Source organism: Pleurodeles waltl, chromosome 3_1 (assembly GCF_031143425.1).
Source record: "Pleurodeles waltl isolate 20211129_DDA chromosome 3_1, aPleWal1.hap1.20221129, whole genome shotgun sequence".
Lineage (NCBI taxonomy): Eukaryota > Metazoa > Chordata > Amphibia > Caudata > Salamandridae > Pleurodeles > Pleurodeles waltl.
The window spans coordinates 1,904,409,330-1,904,430,563 of NC_090440.1; the positions used below are offsets into that span (position 1 = coordinate 1,904,409,330).

The 21,234-nt window shown below is 44.2% G+C and overlaps 1 protein-coding gene across 4 annotated transcripts in view; it reads left to right on the forward strand.

Moving 5' to 3' along the window:
• Positions 1-21,234, forward strand: part of TRAK2 (trafficking kinesin protein 2) — a 286,386-nt gene that overhangs the window by 157,538 nt on the left and 107,614 nt on the right. For all 4 annotated transcript variants that reach the window (XM_069226062.1, XM_069226064.1, XM_069226063.1 and 1 more), the window contains one exon: positions 808-886. In XM_069226062.1, coding sequence (XP_069082163.1) covers positions 808-886 — 79 coding nt within the window. The remainder of the gene's footprint in view (positions 1-807; positions 887-21,234) is intronic.

Consider the following 21,234-nt stretch of genomic DNA (forward strand, 5'->3'; position numbering starts at 1 on the left):
TAAGTCCAATAGCACCAGAAATGCCCCCTGCCCCTTATCCACCAATCTGCGTATGATATCAGATGATGCAATAAGAGCAGATTCAGTGCTGTGGGCTTTCCGGAAGCCGTGTTGCGAGTTATCCAAGCCCTTAGAACTAGACAGGAAGTCTACTAGTTCCTTATTTAGGTGTTTTTCCAGAATTTTAGCCGCGTAGGGAAGAAGGGCTATAGGACGTAAGTTCGTTAAGTCATCCGGTTTACCCGCTGCTTTCTTTTTCAGCGGAATAATAGTAGCTTCTTTCCAAGCCATTGGGTAGAGACCCGATGCTAGCACTTCCTGAAAAATAGGAGCCAACTTGGAGACCACTAACTCTGGTACTAGTTGGAGAATGGTTGGGGGGCAGGGATCATAGTTACTATACAATCATAGGATTTCGACAAGTTGACTCTACACATGCAGTCTATATGGCGTACATCCGGCACATCGGTCACCAAATTGCAGGGGGCGTCCACGGATATCGCCCATATACTGGTGTGTTGGATTATGTGCACGCCGTCGAGATCATGCATCGCTTTCAGGGGAGGGGGTCTGAGTTTATCTGTGTAGGCCCAAGGGAATAGTGAAGTCTGTTAACATTAGTTCCCATTGTGACGCCAAAGGATACTTGTGCAGCCCCAATACCTCCTCGCGCTTAAGAGCCTTGTACTCTGCTCTCGCCCAAACAGTCAGTGATCGTACTTCACTCACACAGCTTGATTCTAGTTGTTTCACTTAAGTAGCACATACATTTTGCATTATATCTTACATTTTCACTGTGCTTTGCAGGCTTGCCACCTCAAGACTGAAACCATCACTTATGAAGAGAAGGAGCAGCAGCTGGTCATGGACTGTGTTAACGAGATCAGTAAGTGTCCAAGTTATTCAGCACATTCACATTATTATTATTATTATTCTTATAGTATGGTTCACTTTTCTAGTACTACATGTAGACTGCTATAAATCAAAAGATTGCCACAAAGTGGCCATTAGAGCGTCCTTTCATTTTCTTACTTTACTTCATGTTGTGGTATTAAATCGTATGGTGGAGCGGAGGATCAGATCATATTTCTGTGAAGAGATTGGGACAGTTTGCAATTGGAATGAGAGAGAATGGGATGTGGTGGGTCTGAGTGTGTAAATTGCAAATGTTGGGGAAGGTTGAGTGCGCAAATAAATATTTGAGTGATGAGAAGCTGGGAATGTCACTTGAGACTGTGCAGCATATGCCCACTCAGCAAAGATCAGTCAGAGGGCAGGAACCACAAGCATATGGACACCCAACTCATCAGGGAGGAGTGGGTGCCATGCGGTTACCTGGACCAAGGAACATGGTACACTCTCCAGAAACAATCACAGGTCTACAGAGGAATTACATAGCAGCAAAGGATTCTTACTGGAAGAGGTGAAGAAGCTTTTGGGGCATTGTGGGGCGGGCAAGTAGCAGAGTATATGGCTTTTGTTTTTTTTAATTGTATAGATACCAAATATTCTTGTAATGTGAACATCTATGGAAATATTTAGATATTTCTATATGAACTAATGTAAATACTGCAGAGACAACCTAGCAAAACTGCAACAAATAGGGTGAAGTGTCTATTAATGTTTCTCAATTTATAATTGATGGCACTCAATACATTTATTTAGTTAACATATGTTAATGTTTATAAAGCAAACAAATTGAAATATGAATTGAAAGCGCTTGGTCCAGTCTCAGAATTGCCTGGGCCCCTCTGTGCTTCTAGAAGGTAAGGTCTCTGTTCCACTCGCAAATATCTCATCAGCCAACTTCCCTGTGTCATGACGCAGGTTACTTGCTCCCTAGCACCTTACCTCAACCGAAAGTTGGCTGAGGGAATCTGGTTAGTAGGCTTCTGTGCAGAGACTTACTACACGGATGGTCATTGCTCAGCCCTGTGTTTAGCTCAGCTAGGCTGCTCTTACATAACTTAGTACAAATTAGTAGCACTTAGTCCTAGCAGTGTTGCTGTTGTATGATAGAGTATTCCTGCAGTCCTGCTTTTTCGTCCTACCCATTCCATCTTCCTTCCGGATGCTTCTACACAATTTTTCTCTGAAAATTCTGGTACAGATAGAAAATCTCTGGGGGGAAATAACCAAGATTCCAACAATGTGTATAAATGTTTAAACAAAAAAAAAAGTGTGTGAGGGTTGTAGGTGTGAAGCTTGAATAAAAAAATCTTCCTTTTCTGCAGAAAAGAATTATAGTCCCAGGTTTCCCCTCTTGAACAAATGGTGTAATCCTATAAAAACAGTGTATCTATCAAGATTGTGTTTTGAAACTTACTACACTTGGTTATTGAATGCCATAAAGTTGTGGTTGTAGACATCCTCTGCCTGTTAGATGTTCGCAACTTGTTTTTCTGCAAACATCCACAGTGTACCAGTACACAGACTCCACCTCTGATTGTTTTCTTTCACCATCAGGTTTGGATGTTCGAGTTTCAGCTCTAGCGCCGACGTGTTCTTCATCAAATACTTTCAGGATCAGCTTTCGACGTTTTGCAACCCACCTTAGGATTCAATTGCTATATATCCTAAACTGTTTTATAATACTCTTCACCAGTGTTGAGTGGCCACTTTTGGCACTCTGCTTTCAAAATCTTGCAACAGAATGCCCTAACCAACAGTTGGCACTGGTAGTACTTCTACGCTTTTCAGGTTGTGTTCCACAGAATAACTCCGAGGGTGTTGTGGAGCAGACACATTTTCAGTTTTGTCCTAGGCGCAGTGCCAAATGCCCCAGGTCTGATTACCTCAACATTTGCAATGTCTCTCTCACCGGAACATGACAAATCCCCATGTGACTCCTGCTGAGCCTTACACTGTAAGAAAGCCCTTGTGTTGGGTGCGTCATAAAATGGGACGACAGGCTCTTTTGAAACCCCTGACATCTTCAGGCAAGAAGATATGTTCAGCGCTTGGGCAGAGCGAGCAGGCCCCTCTGGAATTCCAGCCATACACGGGCGTGAGAGCCCAAGATAGTGTCCTCCGAAGGCTCGGACAATGGCCTAAACCACTCCGGATTGAAGACCAGGAGGACAGCTAGGGCCCAGTCCTGCTTCAGATACATGAAGGCCATTCATCTCCACCTCCAAAGAGTCCACAGACAGAGGTACAGAACAGCTCCTGATAGTCTGGCATCAAGCCCTAATTCCAGCCTTTTTGGGTCCTGTACCTTCAGCAGACACCGTTTGGCCTCAGGATCCTCCCTTACACCAGGCAAGCCTCCACTGAAAGGTGCTGAGCCACTCCACCTGTCTACACCCCCTCAATACCTAAGTAGTAAACATCCATCTTTAGTGATGTAGTCCACAGGGAAAGGCCCACCTACACCTGTCACGAGACTGGCACTGACAGAAATCCTAAGGTCCAGCCACACTGAGGGTTCAATCTAGCTGCAGCTGCCAGAGGTCCCTGACAGAAGGAAGAAGATGATAATCATCCATTGCTCTACAGGGAAGATTCTTGGCTAGCTTCCTGTTCCTGAACCCCCCACACACTTCCGTATTCCCAAGGAAACAGGTTAGCCTTTGAGGAGTGGTCATCATTTGAGCTTCCCACACCTAAAGGGATTAAAAGGGTCTGGGACAGTACCTTGAGCCCATTACAACCGCCACCTGCTCCTAAGCATTCCCCTTCAGCAATGCCACCTCCGTGCCCTTTCACACCTCCAGAGCCTCACTGTACATAATTCTTTCCTGTATCTCCCCACTCAGTTTCAAACCCTAGTACTCCTTAGTACCCTCAGGATCCATACTTTGAGCACTTCAGTGATGACTGTTGTAAAGACTACATGTAGATCCAATGGATGAACTTGACTTGGACCTGTATGCCACTAAGCCCTCCCACCTAATGAGACCATTCCTTATCACACAATAATCCAGAAGGATACTCACCACCACTATGAAAATACATGTTTTCCAGGATGATTTCCTCATAGGGGCTCTCGCTAAGACTGATGGAACAGTACCTCTCCATGCTCAAGGGCATGTTGAAATGGTAATGCTGATAATTTCCAAGAGCCAGTGTAGAATGCGGTAGTCACCTCAAGGGTGGAGAAGAAGTTCAGACCTGCTCTGAACGACCCTAGCTACATCTGTGGTAAAGTTCCACCTGACTCACTGTTTTTACACCCAGCAGGTATATGTGCCTCAGCATAGGCAACGGGTGATGCTGCTCTGCCCAACAAGGAGAGTTAATGAACAGACTTTGCTGGTAAGCATGTGGCAGTGGGGGCTGTTACAGACTGGTGCATGACAAATTTTCTTTTGCCATGAATGATACCACTGGGAGGGTAGGAATACCTCATCAGTTATGTCCCTGGGGCACACAGGAAGAAAGGAGCTGATGGGAGGGGGCAGAATCATATCTAAGACACAGATTGTAAGTGCCTGGATGTCACAGACATTGCCTTGAGTGGCATCAGTACCAGCATCATCTTATGGCTCCAGATCACCAGTTTCTGGCCTGAGGTGCAACAGTACTTTCTGAGTAACGTTTTTGAATGATAACATCTGTTAGGCCCTTATGTCGATGAGATGCTAAAGAAATTCAAAAAGAACACAGACCTAGCAAAGCCACCACCCTACCTTTCAAAAACACCAACCCAGAGCCAGATCCAGTCTCCAGCATCTACTTAAAAGGGAGTAATACCAGCAGCAGTGCTTTCAGGACACGTAGCCATCCAAAGCCTTCTCACACGGTAGCTATAGAGGGATCGGCCGGGGCAAGGGGTGATGTGGCGCCAACCACAAAACAGTTGACATTCCTTCCATCCCTCCCCATCATACAACACCTCTCTGTGTAGTACTGAGGTTCTTATGCTCCCCAGAGAGAGGCGATTACTCAGATAAATGGGTGCGCTCCGTAATATAGCAGGAAGACCATTACAACCAACTTCTCATTCACAAAGTGGGCAGTTCACCTCCTCTATTTAACTGTTCATAGAACCTGGCCCCCACAATTCCTGGGCAGTCACATCAACTACCTGGAGCATTTGACCATACGCCTAGCACTAATAGGTTTCCTCAAACTCATCTGGGGCAAAACATTCCTTATAAAGTCAGACAACATGGGCAGACATACTACATCCTGAAGCAGGGGCACCTAATTCCCCTCTAGCTTCCTGCTCTCACACAGGTGATTTGATATTGTACCTGTTAAGCAGGACACATCGAGTCCACTATTGAGAACATAACCCACAAGTCCTTCACAAGTACTCATGTCAGAGGTGCACCCGAACAGTGACCTGTTCTCCATCCCAGAAAACGTGCCAAAAGCTTCACCTTCTGATACCCACACCAACAATCCTTGGCAGTACACTGTGGATGAACCTGTCTGAGATATTTGCTTATTATTTTCCTCCTCTGCCACTCTTCCCATAGGTGGTGAGAAAGATGAGCCAAGTATTGCTATCCCACCACCCCAAGGGGGCTTAGGGGGATCAGGGGATCCCTAAACTGATCCCTTATATCTTTTTTTTTTTTTTTTTCAAGCTTCAGGACAGAGGCCCAAGTCTCTGAGTGCTATAATGGCTGCCAGCAACATTTTTCTCATGTTGCTGGCAGACAGTCAGAATGCTCGCTTTCTCAGGAGTCTGACTCTGGTGGAAGCTTGATGTCCCAAGGGAAATAAAGCTCCCTGAGCTAATCAGAACGCTCTATTTTCAAATTGCTGCTCCTGCAGGAGTCACTTGCAGACCCAACCATTCAGATATACAGTTATTTTTGGCCCTTACGTTGTCATAAACTACTGAACAGATTTACACCACCCAAAAAAACAATCTGCTGGCCAAAATCTAGCTTCCTGCCAAATTTGGTGTTATTCCGTTCAGCATTTTTTTTGTGGTCCATCTTAAAGAAGTCTATAGAAAATGCATTAGGATTTTGCGTTCTGGGACCCTGCCCCTCCCAAACACTCCATTTTTTATTCTCTGCTCCCACTTAATATATCACCCCAAAACTTTCCATAAAGGAACTGAGGTGGACAAACTTTTAATTTTTTTTGTGGAGAATTTTGTGAAGATTTGTCAAATGAGGCTAAAGTTATTAGCAAACCAAAAACATTTTATTATAGTTATACTTGTGTTAAGAAACTTTATCTTGTGGCCTATAGTTACTTAACTACACAAGTTATAATTTCTTCAGGTAAGTATAAGCATAACTGCTGAATTTCTCTGGTTTTGTGTGGGTAGTCCTTTGCAGTTTTACTCTGGGGGTCGGGCTGAGTGCTGCAGTAGACCCACGGATCTGTCAGTCAGCCACAAAAAAATTATTTTGGCAATTGTTTGCCCATAAGGAGACCCCTCTATTTAGGGGTCAGGATACCTCTATCCTAACCACTTGTGTGCTCTTTTTTTTATTTATAATTTCTCCCGGGGTCCAGCCAAGAAACAAAATGGCGGCTGCAACTTTCCGGTGCCTTGCTTTTGGGGTCTGAGTCGCAGCAATCCACATCCCTAGATATCTATGCTGTTTTTCATTCATTAACAGAGTCATACCAGATTACAAAAAGGGCTCTTTGTCGACTAAGATCTAGGTTTCTGCCTAATGTGGTGTAATTCTGTTCAGCGGTTCGGGCTGTAACCTTGCCTAAAAACCTCCGTTTGACGACTCATGCCAAAACTTTCCACACATTACCTAAGGTGAGTGGCAAACTAGTTTTGAAAATTTTGTGAAGATGCGTCAAATGACTACAAAGTTATTATTGTCCATAAGAAAAGTTGGTCCTAACTATAACTACCTACTAGCTATCGCCAGTAGGATGAATATATAGGAAGGCAGTGGGAAGATCGTGCTAGCAGTTATCGGTCACCTGGAATGCTTCTTTGAGTAGTTTATCACTGCTTGGCTCTCAGTAGAAGTCACCTTTTATTCGCGGAGGTACAGATGGGGCTAGAACTTATTTTTTTGTTGGTTTACCTCAAGCTTAAAATGTTGATTATTCCATGGTTGTTTTTAGACAGCATATACAAATATGAACGTTCCATTATAGAGAAGAATGCGTGTAACTTGCTTCAGTTGTTTAAGCCAGGCACCGCTTCACTGGATTCTATTGGAATGGTTCACAAGCCAAGCCCTTGGGAAAATGCTCGGAAACGTGTTTTATTATGTTTGTCGAAGGTTGGGAAATGAACTCCATTCTTGCATGCAGCCTGTTATTACATTGGCCAGGTTTCTTTTTGCAACACAAAACATACATGCATTGTTTTGAAAACTTTTACTGTGAACTATCAAACTTAAATACCCTGAACTTATACTTTTTCCTGACCTTTTCTAGACAAGAGGTCCCATGAAATGCATCTTCACAATTCAACGTGTAGTAATCTGGGGCCCTTTGAACACCATGTTGTTTCGAAGTGTGACATAGGCAAAAAAGACAGTTCTTCCAACAGCACAAAGAAAATCAGCTGGTGCAAAATTAACCCAATCCAAATGCATGTTTCTTGCATACCTCGCTCAAAGCAAGACATTGCTCTTATTGCACCCGTGCCACAAACATTTTTGTATTTGAAAAGCATTTGAAATGATTTAGTATTGCAAGTACAAATTCATAAAGCCAAGCTCTTTTCGCTTCAACTAGAAATCATATGTAAGAAAAGTAATTTTGTTTTTTCTGTCAATCTAAGTGGTTAATGCAGTGCATATGTCCTAGGTTCCTTTTTATCTATGATAGCATGCTCTGGCCTGTTCCACTGGGCGACAACCCCCCCGCCAGCAGCAGCCGCTGCAAATCACCTTTAAAAAAAGAAAAGATAATAAACCATGTTTATTATTTTTTTTTCGTTTGTTAAAGGGGCGGGGCATTGGGAATGACGAGATGATGGGAGTCTGGGCACTCCCCTCACTTTGCATGTATGTTTGGCAGGCGGTCTCAGGCCGGCTAAACATACATGCGCAGTAGGCTCTCTCCAGCCTGGCAACACAGTTGCCAGGCTGGAGAGAGCCTGCACAGGCTCCCAGTCTGCCTGGAAGCACCCTTGCTGGGCGCTCCCAGCCAATCCTGATTCTGCTCTGAGCAGCATCAGGATTGGCCGCAAGGAGGCTGGGAGCATGTGCCTGCCTGCAGCGACGGAAGAGGAGAGGAGCAGTGCGGGAGCGGAGCAGGTAAGTGATTTCTTTATTTTTTTTATTTTTTTTATTAATTTGCCCCCCGGCCCAAGCACTCCCCTCACACTCTGCCCCAACAAAGCCCAGCGAGCCGCTCCTGTCTCCTGTGCAAGAGCTATTGGCTTTATCAGTGTCTTTTAGCCATTCATTATACAGCAGCATGGTTGCTATGTAGAATGGCTGGAGGTTAAAATAAAAAAAGAGCTATGACGTGCCCAGCGCTGACTGAGGGGCAGCGATCTGTTTTCTAAGTATGGGAATATTCTCTGCCTTCACAAAAAAATGGTTTCAGGAGCAAATGACTATTACAACTTTTCAGCAAATGTAATTAATAATACACATTTATGTATCATTCTTTCTTAACGGGGCAGGAAGTGTGAGTCAAAGGCAGGACATGCAGGCCGAAACATAAACTAAGCAAAAATATAAAAAAATAAATGATTACCGCTGTCCAGAAAGCGGTGCAAGGGCTTTATTCTACTTGAAGCTGTCTGAAGTTGTCAAAAGTGAGAAGGATCATGGCCTGGCTGCGATGTCTGAAACTCACAAATACATAAAAGCCATTCAAGGAAAAAACTCACTTGTTTAATTATCTTACCTTTGACCTGAAGTTCGCTGTGTTGACCCTGCATGAAGACTGCGCCAAAAAGGCAATGCATATCAGGGGCTGGGCAAACAGCAATTCAGGAGGGAGGACCTTTAAAGGCAGTGAGCAGTGGAATGGCACTGGGCATGGGAAGCAAGACTAGATCCATGCTGCACAGTAGGGACAAACACATGAAGAGGAAGTGAAGCCAGCCCTTGCTGACCAAGGAGAAGCAAAGAAATGAGTGACTTTGAAGCCAACTAGTGGTTATCAATAGGCAGGCACTTAGCCCCCTGTAAGTATACAAATGTCTCTTAAGCAACAGCGCATCCACTGTACCAGACAAGACATAAAGTGTAAGGTGTGCGGGGGTTTGGAAGGGTGTCTTATCCAGGTGACTGGTTGACACCTGTTCGGTATAAGTCAATAAGGACGCTCAATGAAGGACCACACGCCAATTATGAATACAATTTAGCTTTACTAGAATTTCAGGTAAATGTATGCATTTAGCACATCAACAATGGTATAATAAAAATAGCAATGAAGAGCATCTATTAATATATGAGTACACTGCAAAGAGCATCTATGTGTGTATATATATATGAGCAAAGAGTTCATTGACAGGTATAAGCTTTGATTATCTGTATACCAAAATGCGTCACAGTACGATGTTCAGGAAGCAAAAGATAAATGAGCTGAATACTTCAAATAAGCTTTGTTTAACTGCATACCAAAATGCATGTTTCAATTACTGCAGCAAGCTCACACTACGATGTTCAGAAAGCAAAATATAAACAAGCTGAATACTACAGATTATAAACACAGTGCAAGCAAAATAATTAATCATAATAATAGATCAGAGAAACAAAGGCCTTTCATTCCTGTGTGGAACTTAACTTAGTCCATGAAATGCTGGGAAGCCCTCTACCGTCTGCTTGGACCTCTCTCCCCCTCAAGCGTCACGGTCTCTGAACAGCAAACAGGGAGGCAGTGCTGGGCCTGGAAATGGCAACTTTCACAACCCCATCTTCAAATCCCTCACCTGCACTTCAGTGCTTAAATAACTCAAAGCTTAGATTCTATTCCTTTCTGCCATTTTCTAGCTATGTTATCAGCACTTGTCTCTTGGCTGCTCTGCCCCTCCCCAGCCATTGTTTTCATTCCATCTTCTCCCTGTACTCTCGTTCTCAAGGTTGAGACAGAGTCTCCTACACAAACAAGCTTGAAACTAATATCGTGAACTTTTCCACTTTGTTCGGGTTTCAGCAGGAATCACGCTCATCTACACTGCTCAAGCTAATTAACCCTTCGCATCACAATGTCTTCCGCACCTTTCCCTATACTGATCAAAGGGTCAAACTGTCAAGAGGATAAGGCCCCCCCCTCCCCCCCCCCCTCCAAACATACCAAAGGATATCTAACCAGAGAGCCCAGAAAAGCATTTAGGGCACTAGGTGAATTGAAGAGAATATTTAAGGAGGGCGTGAGATGTGCTCTTACCGTGCAGCACCTTTACCAGGCAGTCTTACCAAGCAGGTAAATATTCATATCTTTACCACACAGTATTTTACCATGCATGTAAGTATTTTGTTTTAAATAGCAAGAGAAGAGAAGGATTATTTTAAAGTTTAGGGATGGATAGAGGTAAAGGAAGGTAAGAATGGTTTTAGGGCTCAGAAAAGGGTAGAGTAAGGTTGGTTTTATTTTTCAAAGGTAAGTAAGGGTGATTTTAGGGTTCAGAGGTGGGTAGAGGTAAGAGGGGGCTTAAGGGTGATTTTAGGGTTCACAGTTGGGTAGAGGTACAGTGAGATAAGTGTGATTTTCGGCTTCAGGGGTGGGTAATAGTTATCTTATGATATTTATTTGTTATGCACAGCCTGTTGCCTGAAAGGCATACTTGAAGGCTCTGATAATGGCAAAAAAAAGCTAAATTATTTGTTAAATTAAAAATTGTAAAGCCACGTATTATACAGGTAAAGAGAGATAAGGGTGATTTTTGGGGTCAGAGATGGCTATGGGTGATTTTTGAGTTCAGGGGTAGGTAGCCGTAAAGGCAGGTACAGGTGAGTTTAAGGTTTAGGGGTGGGTAGATGTAAAGACAGGTATTTGTGATTTTAGGGTTGCCGGGCCAGAGGTAAAGGGAGGTAAGGGTGATTTTAGGGTTGGTAGGGGTAAATTGAAGTAAGGGTGAACATTTAAGGGTGACTAGAGGTTTAAGTAAAGGGAATTTTAGGATACATTGGAGGGTAGAGGTAAACAGGTAGAGTTGAATTTAGCATTTAGCGATGGGTAGAGGTAAAGGGAGTTGGGTGATTTTGGGATTCAGGGATGGGTAGAGGCACGGGGAGGGTGATTTGGGGATTTAGGGGTGGGTAGAAGTAAAGGTAATTTTAGGGTTTGGGCGAGTAGCAGTAAAGGGAGGTAAGAGTAATTTTAGGCTTCAGGAGTGGGTAGAGGTAAAGGTAAAGGTTAATTTTAATGTTCAGGCGTAGGTAGAGGTAAAGGTTATTTACTCCAGTATTGGAACTTTCATAGATTCACATGCTTGAATCATTCCCTGTGGTTGAGATGGGAGTCCCAGTACCTTAGAAAAGACAATGTCCCCAAAAACATAATAGCAATAACTTACAGCTCTACTTTTAAGTAATCTATCCAAGTTCTTATGTAAAAAAGGACCAAACTGCAGCATTCACCAATCAGATAACCCCACCTTCTAGAACCCTCCTGAGAGAAGCTCCAGTACCTCAGATTTTCTACGGCACGTCGTGCTAGGGAGTCTCCACTGAGCTCTGCTAATGTTTTCTTGTTCACACTCAGAATATCTGGGGCCTGACATTATCAGCATAATGTCTGACAGAGAGGAAAAGTATCTTCAGAGCCTGCAGTACATGTGGAAAGAAAAGGCTCCAGTCTGAGGATCCACTTAGAGACCGTATATATTGCCTCTATCCTGAACATTGTGTTGCTGAATGCAAGGTATGTCATAGCTTTTCTTCAAAAACTCTAAAGGATAGAGAGGGAAGACTGCTCATATGGCTCCAAAAGCTTAAAACAAGGAAAAACCCTGTCTCAGATTCTGACAGTAAGGAATCTTCGTGGTCTTCTAAAAAGTCCCAAAAGAGACAAAGAATGCCTCACTCTAAAAAGGGTTCAGGGCAACCCTAAAGCTTTTAAAAAGACCTCACAGGGGTCTGGTGAAGGCCACAGTCTTGCGACATCACCTCATGAGAGAAACTCTTCATCAAAATCTAAACACCGGCCTTCAGCTTAAAAGGATGTTTCTAAACCTTGTCCAGCGCCATCTACACCTCCACTGAAAATTATTAGTGCCTTTAAAAAGCCTTCTTCAGCCCCAGATGACAGACCGTCAACGAAGTCATCGTCGTCAACAAGAACATGTACGGCGGCTGTATCAGCAACATCATCATCTACGGTTACTAGCCTATCTGCTATTGCTTCTTGCTCGTCGCCAACGTCTTCGTCGACTGTATCTAAGGCCAGACCGTCGATGATGAAGATAAAGAGGTCATCAATGATGCCATCAACGACGAAGGTTCCGGTGACTACATTCTTGATGACACCGTCGACGTCGACCAGAGGTGGCCCCTCGCAGATTCAGACGACTTCTTTGACGGCACAGTCATCGAGGAGAAAAATTCAAGCCTTGACTGGAAAAGGGGATATAACTCTGCATGCCACGTCTCCAAGTAAGGTTACACCTTTACTTCTGGCCGATCTACTGCAGGAAGATTCAAATGATGGGCCATGTGGGGCAGCTCATAGTCCTTCTCAGCTCCACGTCAAGTGTCAAGATGATGAAGAGTAATATCACCAGCAGTATTATTCTCCTCCGATAGACCAACAAGGTGTGCCAGACGTTATGGTCTGTATCCCAAGTTCCCTTATCTCTGATCTCCAACTTAAGTTGACAGACTACAAAAAGAGGTTTCTGTTGGCACCACGGTTAGAGAACATCCCAGTGGAACCCCCACCGTCAGTACCTTCCACCCCAGTACCACAACCTATGTTGTCGCCTAGATCGGCGAGGAGTACCCCACAGAGAACCTTTATGCAAGTTACAGACTCCTCGGATGAGGAGAGAGAGGAAGGGGAACTCCAGGACTCGCAATCTGATTCGGACAACTATATATTACCAACCCCATCATCTCTCCGGTGGATTCCCCCCCCCCCCAGGAGACAATGGGGGTTTCCATACTCTGCTTGAAAGAGCAGCAAAGCGATTTGCGCTGCTGATGCCATCTAAGCAAATGGACTGCTTCCTATATGATTTTAAGGAGCCCTTTCAAAAGAGTATACGCTCCATACCCATAGTGAGTTACATCTGGGAGGAAGGTCTGAAAGTAATAAAAACCCCAGCTACTGTGACAGCGGTCTTACCAAGGTTAGACAAAAAGTATAAGGCTCCAGAAGATGCTCCAACGTTTCTCATTGGCCATCCGAAGCCAGATTCAGTCATAACCCAGGCAGCGCAGAGGCGTTCAAAGAATCCATCAACACCAATTTCAGCACCTCCAGACAAGGAAGGTAGAAGGCTGAACAACATTGGGAAGCGGTTTACCTCTGTCAGGGCTTATAGTGAGAACAGCAAACTTTTTTTCAATTTTAGGCAGATACGACAGGCAATTATGGGTGGATATTGCTCTGTATCTGGACCAGCTTCCGGAGGATTCATAGGTGGAAGTAAAGAACATCCTGTTGGAGGGGAAGCGCACCTCGGCTGAGGTTATTGATTGCACAATGGATATTGCTACCACTGCTTTTAGACAACTAGCAGGTGGGGCAGTGCTCCGATGACCAGACTGGCTAAGGGTAACTTCCTTTCGACCGGAAGTACAAAATAAAGTATTGGACCTCCTGTTTGATGGGGAGTCTCTTTTTGGCAAAAACGTAGATGAAGTCTTGCAAGCGATAAAAACTGATACGGACACCGCCAGATCATTGGGTACCCTACAATTCAAGAAGTTGCCTTTACTCGCTTCCAGAGGGCGAGGAATCCCATCATATAAAGGGAGTTTTCAAAACCTTTGCTATCCCTCCTATGCAACTCGGCAGTTTCGAACGCAATATCCACAGACGCAACCACCCCAGGCGTCCTATTCCAGATCTCCTCCTAGGCGTAGCGCACGTCAGGGCAAAGATGCAGTTTGTCGCCAATGACAGCTTTCAGGCTCCGGCTACATCCCCATCACCAATTCACAGAATAGGGGGAAGAATATCCCACTTTTTTTTCAAAAATGGCAAGAAATAACGTCGGATCAGTGGGTATTAAAGAGAGTTCAATTTGGCAACACTTTGAAGTTCAGCGCCAAATCCCACCATCACACCCTCCACATACCTTCCTTCAAAAGCTTCTAAAACTCTGGTTGGAGTTCTTGAGCATGCTATAAAAGGGAGTTAATGAGAGAGTCCCTTCTTCAGAAAAGGGCAGAGATATTTACTCCCGTTTCTTTCTAATACGCAAGAACTGGGAGGGATGGCGTCCCATTCTCAACCTCGGGCACTTAAACAAATACCTCAAACGTCCAACCTTTCACATGGTCACGTTGCAGGACATTATCCTCCGCTTGACTCACCAAGACTTTATGGCAACCCTGGAACTATAGGATGTATACTTTCATATCCCAATTTCCCCTGCCCACAGAAAATTCCTTTGTTTCACAGTAGCTGGCAGCCATTTCCAGTTCAAAGTTCTTCCATTTGACCTGAAATCTGCCCCCACAATCTTCACAAAGTGTCTGGCTCCGGTAGCAGCTTGGCTGAGAAGGAAAAAATATCAGATTCTTCTGTATTTAAATGATTGGCTTATAAAAATGTGGTCGTATCGAGAGGCTCATGACTCAACGAAGGCCTGCATGGAATTATTCAACGAACAGGGTCTTACCCTGAATTGGAACAGATCTAAGAGCTTGCCAACAAGAGTAACAACTTTTTTAGGGGCAGCAATAAACACGATCCAGAGACAAGGCCTTCCCTACATTGGAGAGACAAACCTAACTCATGTCTCTAGCAGAGTTCAAAGAAGAAAGTCTCTTTCAGTACGCAGTTACAAATCACTACTGGGGATGCTATCATCTTGCATTCAGCTAATTCCATTTTGTCGCCTAAGAGTGCGCGCCCTACAAAAAGCATTGGATCATCAATGGATTCAAAAAGAGGGCTCATTCAGTGACTCGGTTACAGTGACTCCACGCATGATCAAAGCGCTCCACTGGTGGTCAGAACAATTGAACATCGCAGTAGGTCTTTCATTTCTGCCTCATCGTCCCCCATTGGTCACTACCGTGGATGCCTCTCTGGCGGGATGGGAGGCTTACCTTCAAGATCTACAGGTCAGTGGAAGGTGGAACAGCTCTTTAAAAAAAAATTATCACATCAATTTCCTAGAGCTGACAGCAGTTTTTCTGGCTCTACAGGCTTATATCCCCAGAATAAAGCAATCTGTGGTTCTCATAAGAATGGACAATACAACAACGATGCATTACCTGCAAAAGCAGGGAGGAACAAAGTCTCTTCTCCTATCTTGAGAATCTCAAAATATTTGGAATCGGGCTATTCAAAATGGGGTCAGTTTAAGAGCAGATCACCTGCCAGGAAAACAGAACAAGACAGCAGACACCCTCAACAGACGAACATCCTCCTGTCATGAATGTGAGTTGAACCAAGAGGCGCTCGACCAGGTCTTCAAGGAATGGGGAAAGCCCAACCTAGATCTTTTAGCAACTCCACAGAACACCAAATGCCGCTTCTATGCAAGCTGGGACCACCATCCAGGCTTGTGGGGGAATGCCTTTTCGATGGCATGGTACAGAATATTTGCCCATGCTTTTCCACCCATTCCCCTAATTTCAACAGTGCTCACAAAAATCAAGAGAGAACATTGCAGACTAATCCTGATAGCTCCATATTGGCCTCGCCAAAATTGGTTCTCAGAACTGCTCCTGTTCTCAGAGAAAGACTGCATTCCACTGGAAGTCTCACCACAGCGCCTAACAAGGAACGAGGGTCAAGTCTTGCATCCGGACCCCAAATCACTAAAGTTATCAGCTTGGCTCCTGAACACAATGAGTTTGCCTATTTAAACATTCACCCCGAATGTAGGAGAATACTTTCAAAGGCCAGAGTGGATAGCACAAACAAATCATACTCTCTGAAATGGAAAAGGTTTTGTTTACGGTGTCAAAAAGAACAGATTAATCCTCTATTGTCACCGGCAGAGGAGATATTGCTCTATCTCCTCCATCTAGCATCAACAGGAGTAGCTCATGCATCCATTAGAGTACACTTGGCGGCCATATCTCGTTTCAGACATTCCCCGACATCTCCGTCTTTATGGTGCTTCAGGTTAATAAAACAGTTTCTGAAAGGACTCTTTAGAGTTTTTCCACCAGTAAGACCTCCCCCACCCTTCTGGCAGCCCAACACGGTTCTATCTCAGCTTATGAGACATCCATTTGAACCCATTCACAAAGTGGAATTGAAATACTTATCGTGAAAAGTTTCTCTTCTGGTGGCCATTACTTCTACTAGATGCATCAGCAAAATCCAGGCTCTAACCATTCAGGAGCATTTCCTTCAATTTAAACACGATAGAGTGATCCATCGCACAAACCCAAAATTTGTTCCAAAAGTACCATCAGACTTCCACATTAACGAGCCTTTGATCTTGAAGTCTTTCTTCCCAAATCCGTCATCTCCAGCAGAAAGGGCTCTTCATTCGTTAGACATCAAAAGGAATATTACGTTTTTTATTTGGAGAAAACCAAACCTTTTTGCAAGTCAAAACAGTTATTTGTCGCTTATAGCACCCCGCAAAAGGGCCAATCCCTTTAGAAACAAGGAATAGCAAGATGTATAGTAGCTGCTGTAAAGTTTTGTCACCAGGCAGCTGGAAACCCTTTACAATCCTCAGTAAGGGCACATTCCACGAGATCTGTCTCAACATCAATGGCACTGTTCACAGGTGTGCCCCTACAAGACATTTGCAGAGTGGGCACCTGGAAAAGTACACACGTTTACAAGACACTACTATCTGGATGCTATACCTCAAGGGGATGTAGCTGTGGGACAGGTGGTCCTGTGGCATCTGTTCCAGTAACGGTGAGCTAATTCTTCCTTCCTTCCTCCATCCTTCTTTTCTAGTACTGCACATTGCATATTTTGATAGTTGTGCTTTGTATGTAGATATAGTTGTTGACAAGCATGAATATTTGTGATTATAAGTAACAACATCTTTGCATGTTGGAATTACTGACGGATACCTATTTTATCTGAAAAAGCATATTAGTACTCTAAAGATTTATTGTCAATGCAGTGTGCTGTAGATATTGCTTTATAGTCCGATTCAAGCATGTGAATCTATAAGAAAGTCCCAATACTGGAGTAAGGAAATAAGTTACTTACCTGTAACTGTAGTTCTCCAGTATTGGAATCTCTCATAGATTCACATGTGACCCACCCACCTCCCAGGGGAAGCTCATCTTTTTACTTTCTCAATCAACTTGTAGGATACGCACTAGTGCTTAGAAAATCTGAGGTACTGGATCTTCTTTCAGGTGGGTTCTAGAAGGTGGAGTTAGCTGATTGGTTAATGCTGCAGTTTGGTCCTTTTTTTATATAACTACTTGGATAGATTGCTTAAAAGTAGAGCTGTAAGTTATTGCTATTGTCTTTGGGGACATTGTCTTTTCTAAGGTACCGGGGACTCCCATCTCGATAACTGGGAACGATTCAAGCATGTGAATCTATGAAAGATTCCAATACTGGAGAACTATAGTTACAGGTAAGTAACTTATTTCCTTCAGGGTTCAGGGATGTTTAGAGGTAAGGTAAAGGGAGGTATTGGGACAGAAAAGTCTTCTGCATGATATAGATGTGTACCCCTGCCCTGAGTGCCATACTGTACCATGGTCTGGATCCCTAATGCTGACTTTTTTGTCATATACAAACACTGATCATGGTGTGCGCCATGACATAGGCCTGTCTCACTGATTGCGGTCTTGTTGGATTTGGAAGAGCGCCCAAAGCGCTACCCTCATAGTGGGGGAAGGCAGCCACCTTCACCAGGAGATAAGCAGCATTAGTGCAGTGGTGGTGGCCTATTGTGTTGTAATCGGTTATAGTTAACAGGACTTTTTACCCTGTATCACTGGAGTGAGGCCTACAGCCTCACTCACCTTTTAAAGCATTCTGCTACTGTGTACTTAACTCACCCTTGACCTACATCACGCAGATGTGGAGTGCTGCGCAGCGCATGAGTAGTGACTGCACTGGTTGTATGTGTGCCTGAGGAGCACAGGCACACAGGGAGCAAGCAGTACTGTGGAGTGCATGTGTGGTTAATACTTGTACTTGGTGTATGTATGCCTGAGAGGAACATATCACAACAGAGATATTGTGCTGTGCAGTACCTGTGCTTGGGTGTATGTGTGCTTGTCTGAAGTAAAATTCATGAAGGGTGAAGTGTTGCACAGCAAGCACATAGTGTTTGTAGGCAGTGAGTGTGTTTTAAAATAAGCACACTCTGGTTGAATATAGGAAAGCTTTAGTACCGAACAGTGCTCGCAGAATGAGTGTTTGCTAAATGCATGTGTACATGCAAGGGTACAATCCATAGAGCTATTAATGCTGGGCAGTAAGTGTGCTGTCAGTGAGTGTACAATGAGTAAATGTGTCTTCAAGGGTGCAGTATACAGAGGACCCTAGGTTTCATCTTGGGAAGCCTAGGCCTGCCTGGTGAAGGCATGAGGAGGAGAGGAATCCCCTTAGACAGATTTGTGGATTGCGGCATTCCTGTTAGCTGGGAGGGCCATGCACTGGTAGGAAGAGAGGCTTCCTTTGCACTTCAAGAAGTTGTTTGATTCAGTGATACATAACAAGGAAGGGCCTAGACACATCTCAGGAAGGTATATGGGGATAAGGGAATCATGAAGAGTAGGGCTGGGAGCCTGAATTTAACCTGCACATATCACTGTGGCTGACATCTAGGTGTGAACTCTGGTCACTCCCATGAATTGTGTTGTTGTTCATTCAGCTTCATAGTCATGCCTGCCGTGACAGGCCATCTTTTGTGAGGAAAGAAGAAAGACAGAAGTGCTCACTTCAAAAGAAGCAGAACACCAACTTAAAAACTTCAAAGACTTAGTATCTTCTGTACGCTCAAGAAATACACAAGTTTCCTTCATACCCATTTTTTCATTCTTTTCTTTTACCTTATGAATGACTGTGTAGTCTGTACACAATGAAAAATCAATGGAATGTGCAACTCAGTTGTTGGTTCTGTTTTTGGCTATCCCATGTAGCCTACATATTGCCCCGACCAGCATGGTTGGTCAGACATATCTGTGTATTGCTTTCAGAAGTCTGTCAATGCAACAATAAGCTACAGATGAAAATGTCACAAATGGCTGTTTTCCTATATATTTTCATCATTACTATATTTCAACTTTGTTTCTTTGGTTAGACCTTGAGGGATCTACACAAATGACCCCTTGCTGAATTCAGAATTTTGTTTCTGTTTCAAGAAATGAATAGCTTTCCAGGATCACCAATGGGTTTTGCACCTTTTCCACCACAAATGGCAAATAGGCTGAAACCGCAAAACTTAAGAAAAATGGATTACTTCTTAGAAAAATAAAAAAACAGTGGTACATTTTTTTTTTATACAATTGTACCTGTTTAAGAATGTTGAAGATGGTGATCCTACCACAGCACCCTTTCGTTGATGCCATTTTCAGACCAAAAAAACACAAGCTTTCTTGCACAGCGCTTTTTACCCCCCAAAAAAGTAACTCTATTTTGGGTGTTTGCTCAGTCCCCTCTGGGAATCCCCAAACCCTTGATACCTTTAGATTCCCCAGGGTATTGGAGAGAAAAAAAAGCACATTTGATGTGAATACTTTATGTGGAAAAAAGTTATTACCCAATATAGCAAAAAAGGCTTTGCATTGTAGGGGGGAAAGGATTAGCACCCAACGAGTTAATTTAATTTATGTTTTCGAAATTGTGAACCTGGTCTTCAAACTGGGCACCCCAGAAGATTGAAAAAAAACTGGAAAAAACTTATCGGTGAGACACCATTTGTCTGGAAATGGACTATAAGAAGGGGGGAGCTGAGTACTTAAAAATGTCATCTGTCAAGCAACTAGATGGGCTGTGTGATAAGGGGAAGCTCTGCAAGACTTCTGCCTGTGACCAGCACTGGGGGGTAAAGTCCTTCTAGTCTCCCTGCTGGGTGAGGGGGACTTGTGACTGAAGAGTGACCCCTGAAGTCACCGATGTAGTAAGGGCGATGGCGTAGGTAGAGTCTGCCCCCAGATTGTGATTCCACAGGAACCCTGCATACCAGAAGGGTCTTACTCTCCCACTTTAGCCTAGGATTTGGGCCGTCCCCTGTACCAAAGGAGAACTGCTATGAAAAGTGGGTTGAGTCGCACGCTGTGATCTGTACCTGTCGAAGTCTTCAAGGTTCACCAAAATGCCACCAAGGACGTTGCACCCTCATTGGAGCTCCATTTGGGAGCCGGAGGATCACACCAGCCCTCACCCTCCACCTCGCTGCTAGGGGGAAGAGCGACTTACCTTTAGTGTCCGTTAAGTGGGAGCAGCTCTGATCACTGGAAGCCGACTGCCAGGGCTGCTCAACAGGAGGAGCCTGAGCCACAGAGTTCTGCCATTTTTATCGCAGGCACTCAACTTTGTCATAGTTGATCCGGACTTGGTAGCGTACAAGAAGAGGGCACTCGCACCTCTGAACACTGCCAATCTGCCAGAGCGGGTAGGACTGGAACTGGGTCTTTGGAGCCCCCAGTGACTTGCTGTTTATAGTGCTGCAGCACCATAGACACTTTTGACTAATTCCTAAAGAGTCAAATGGAGAACTCTTGAGTACAGCCTAATAGTTTGGATTCACTGAACGCGGACACCCATGGATAACTCTGAACATGTTACAGGAAGGAAGGCGAGCCCGCGGTTTGCCTGATAACTACTAGTGCCTCAAACTCAAGGGAGGGATTGTGTTATTGCTTCTGGATGTTGTATACCTTTGAGTTCGAAATAAAACACTCCCCCCCCCCCCCCTCCCCCCCACCACCCCTCCAAAAAAAATTGAGTATTGGACTGAGCATTGATGATTTGTGTGCGTTTTGCGTTATGAGTCGTGGTCACTGATCTGAATCTACATCACTGCCTCCCCTCCCCCTCAAAGGATGCCTTGGCGGTTTTACCACTGACAGTCAAGTGCAAAAGAGTACTTGGCCCTGATGCTAAAGATCCATAGTAGGCTGGGCCCTGCGATATAAGGGGTAATCGGCTTCAACCATCACAGTTGGACACAGTAGCCCCTGCATGCCCTGTGACCCTCCAAAATGGGTTCTGACAGGAGGTAAGAGTGATTTTAGCTTTCAGGGTTTGGTAGGGGTAAAGGAGTTGAGGATGATTTTAGACTTCCGGGATGGGTTGAGCTAAAGGGATGAAAGCGTG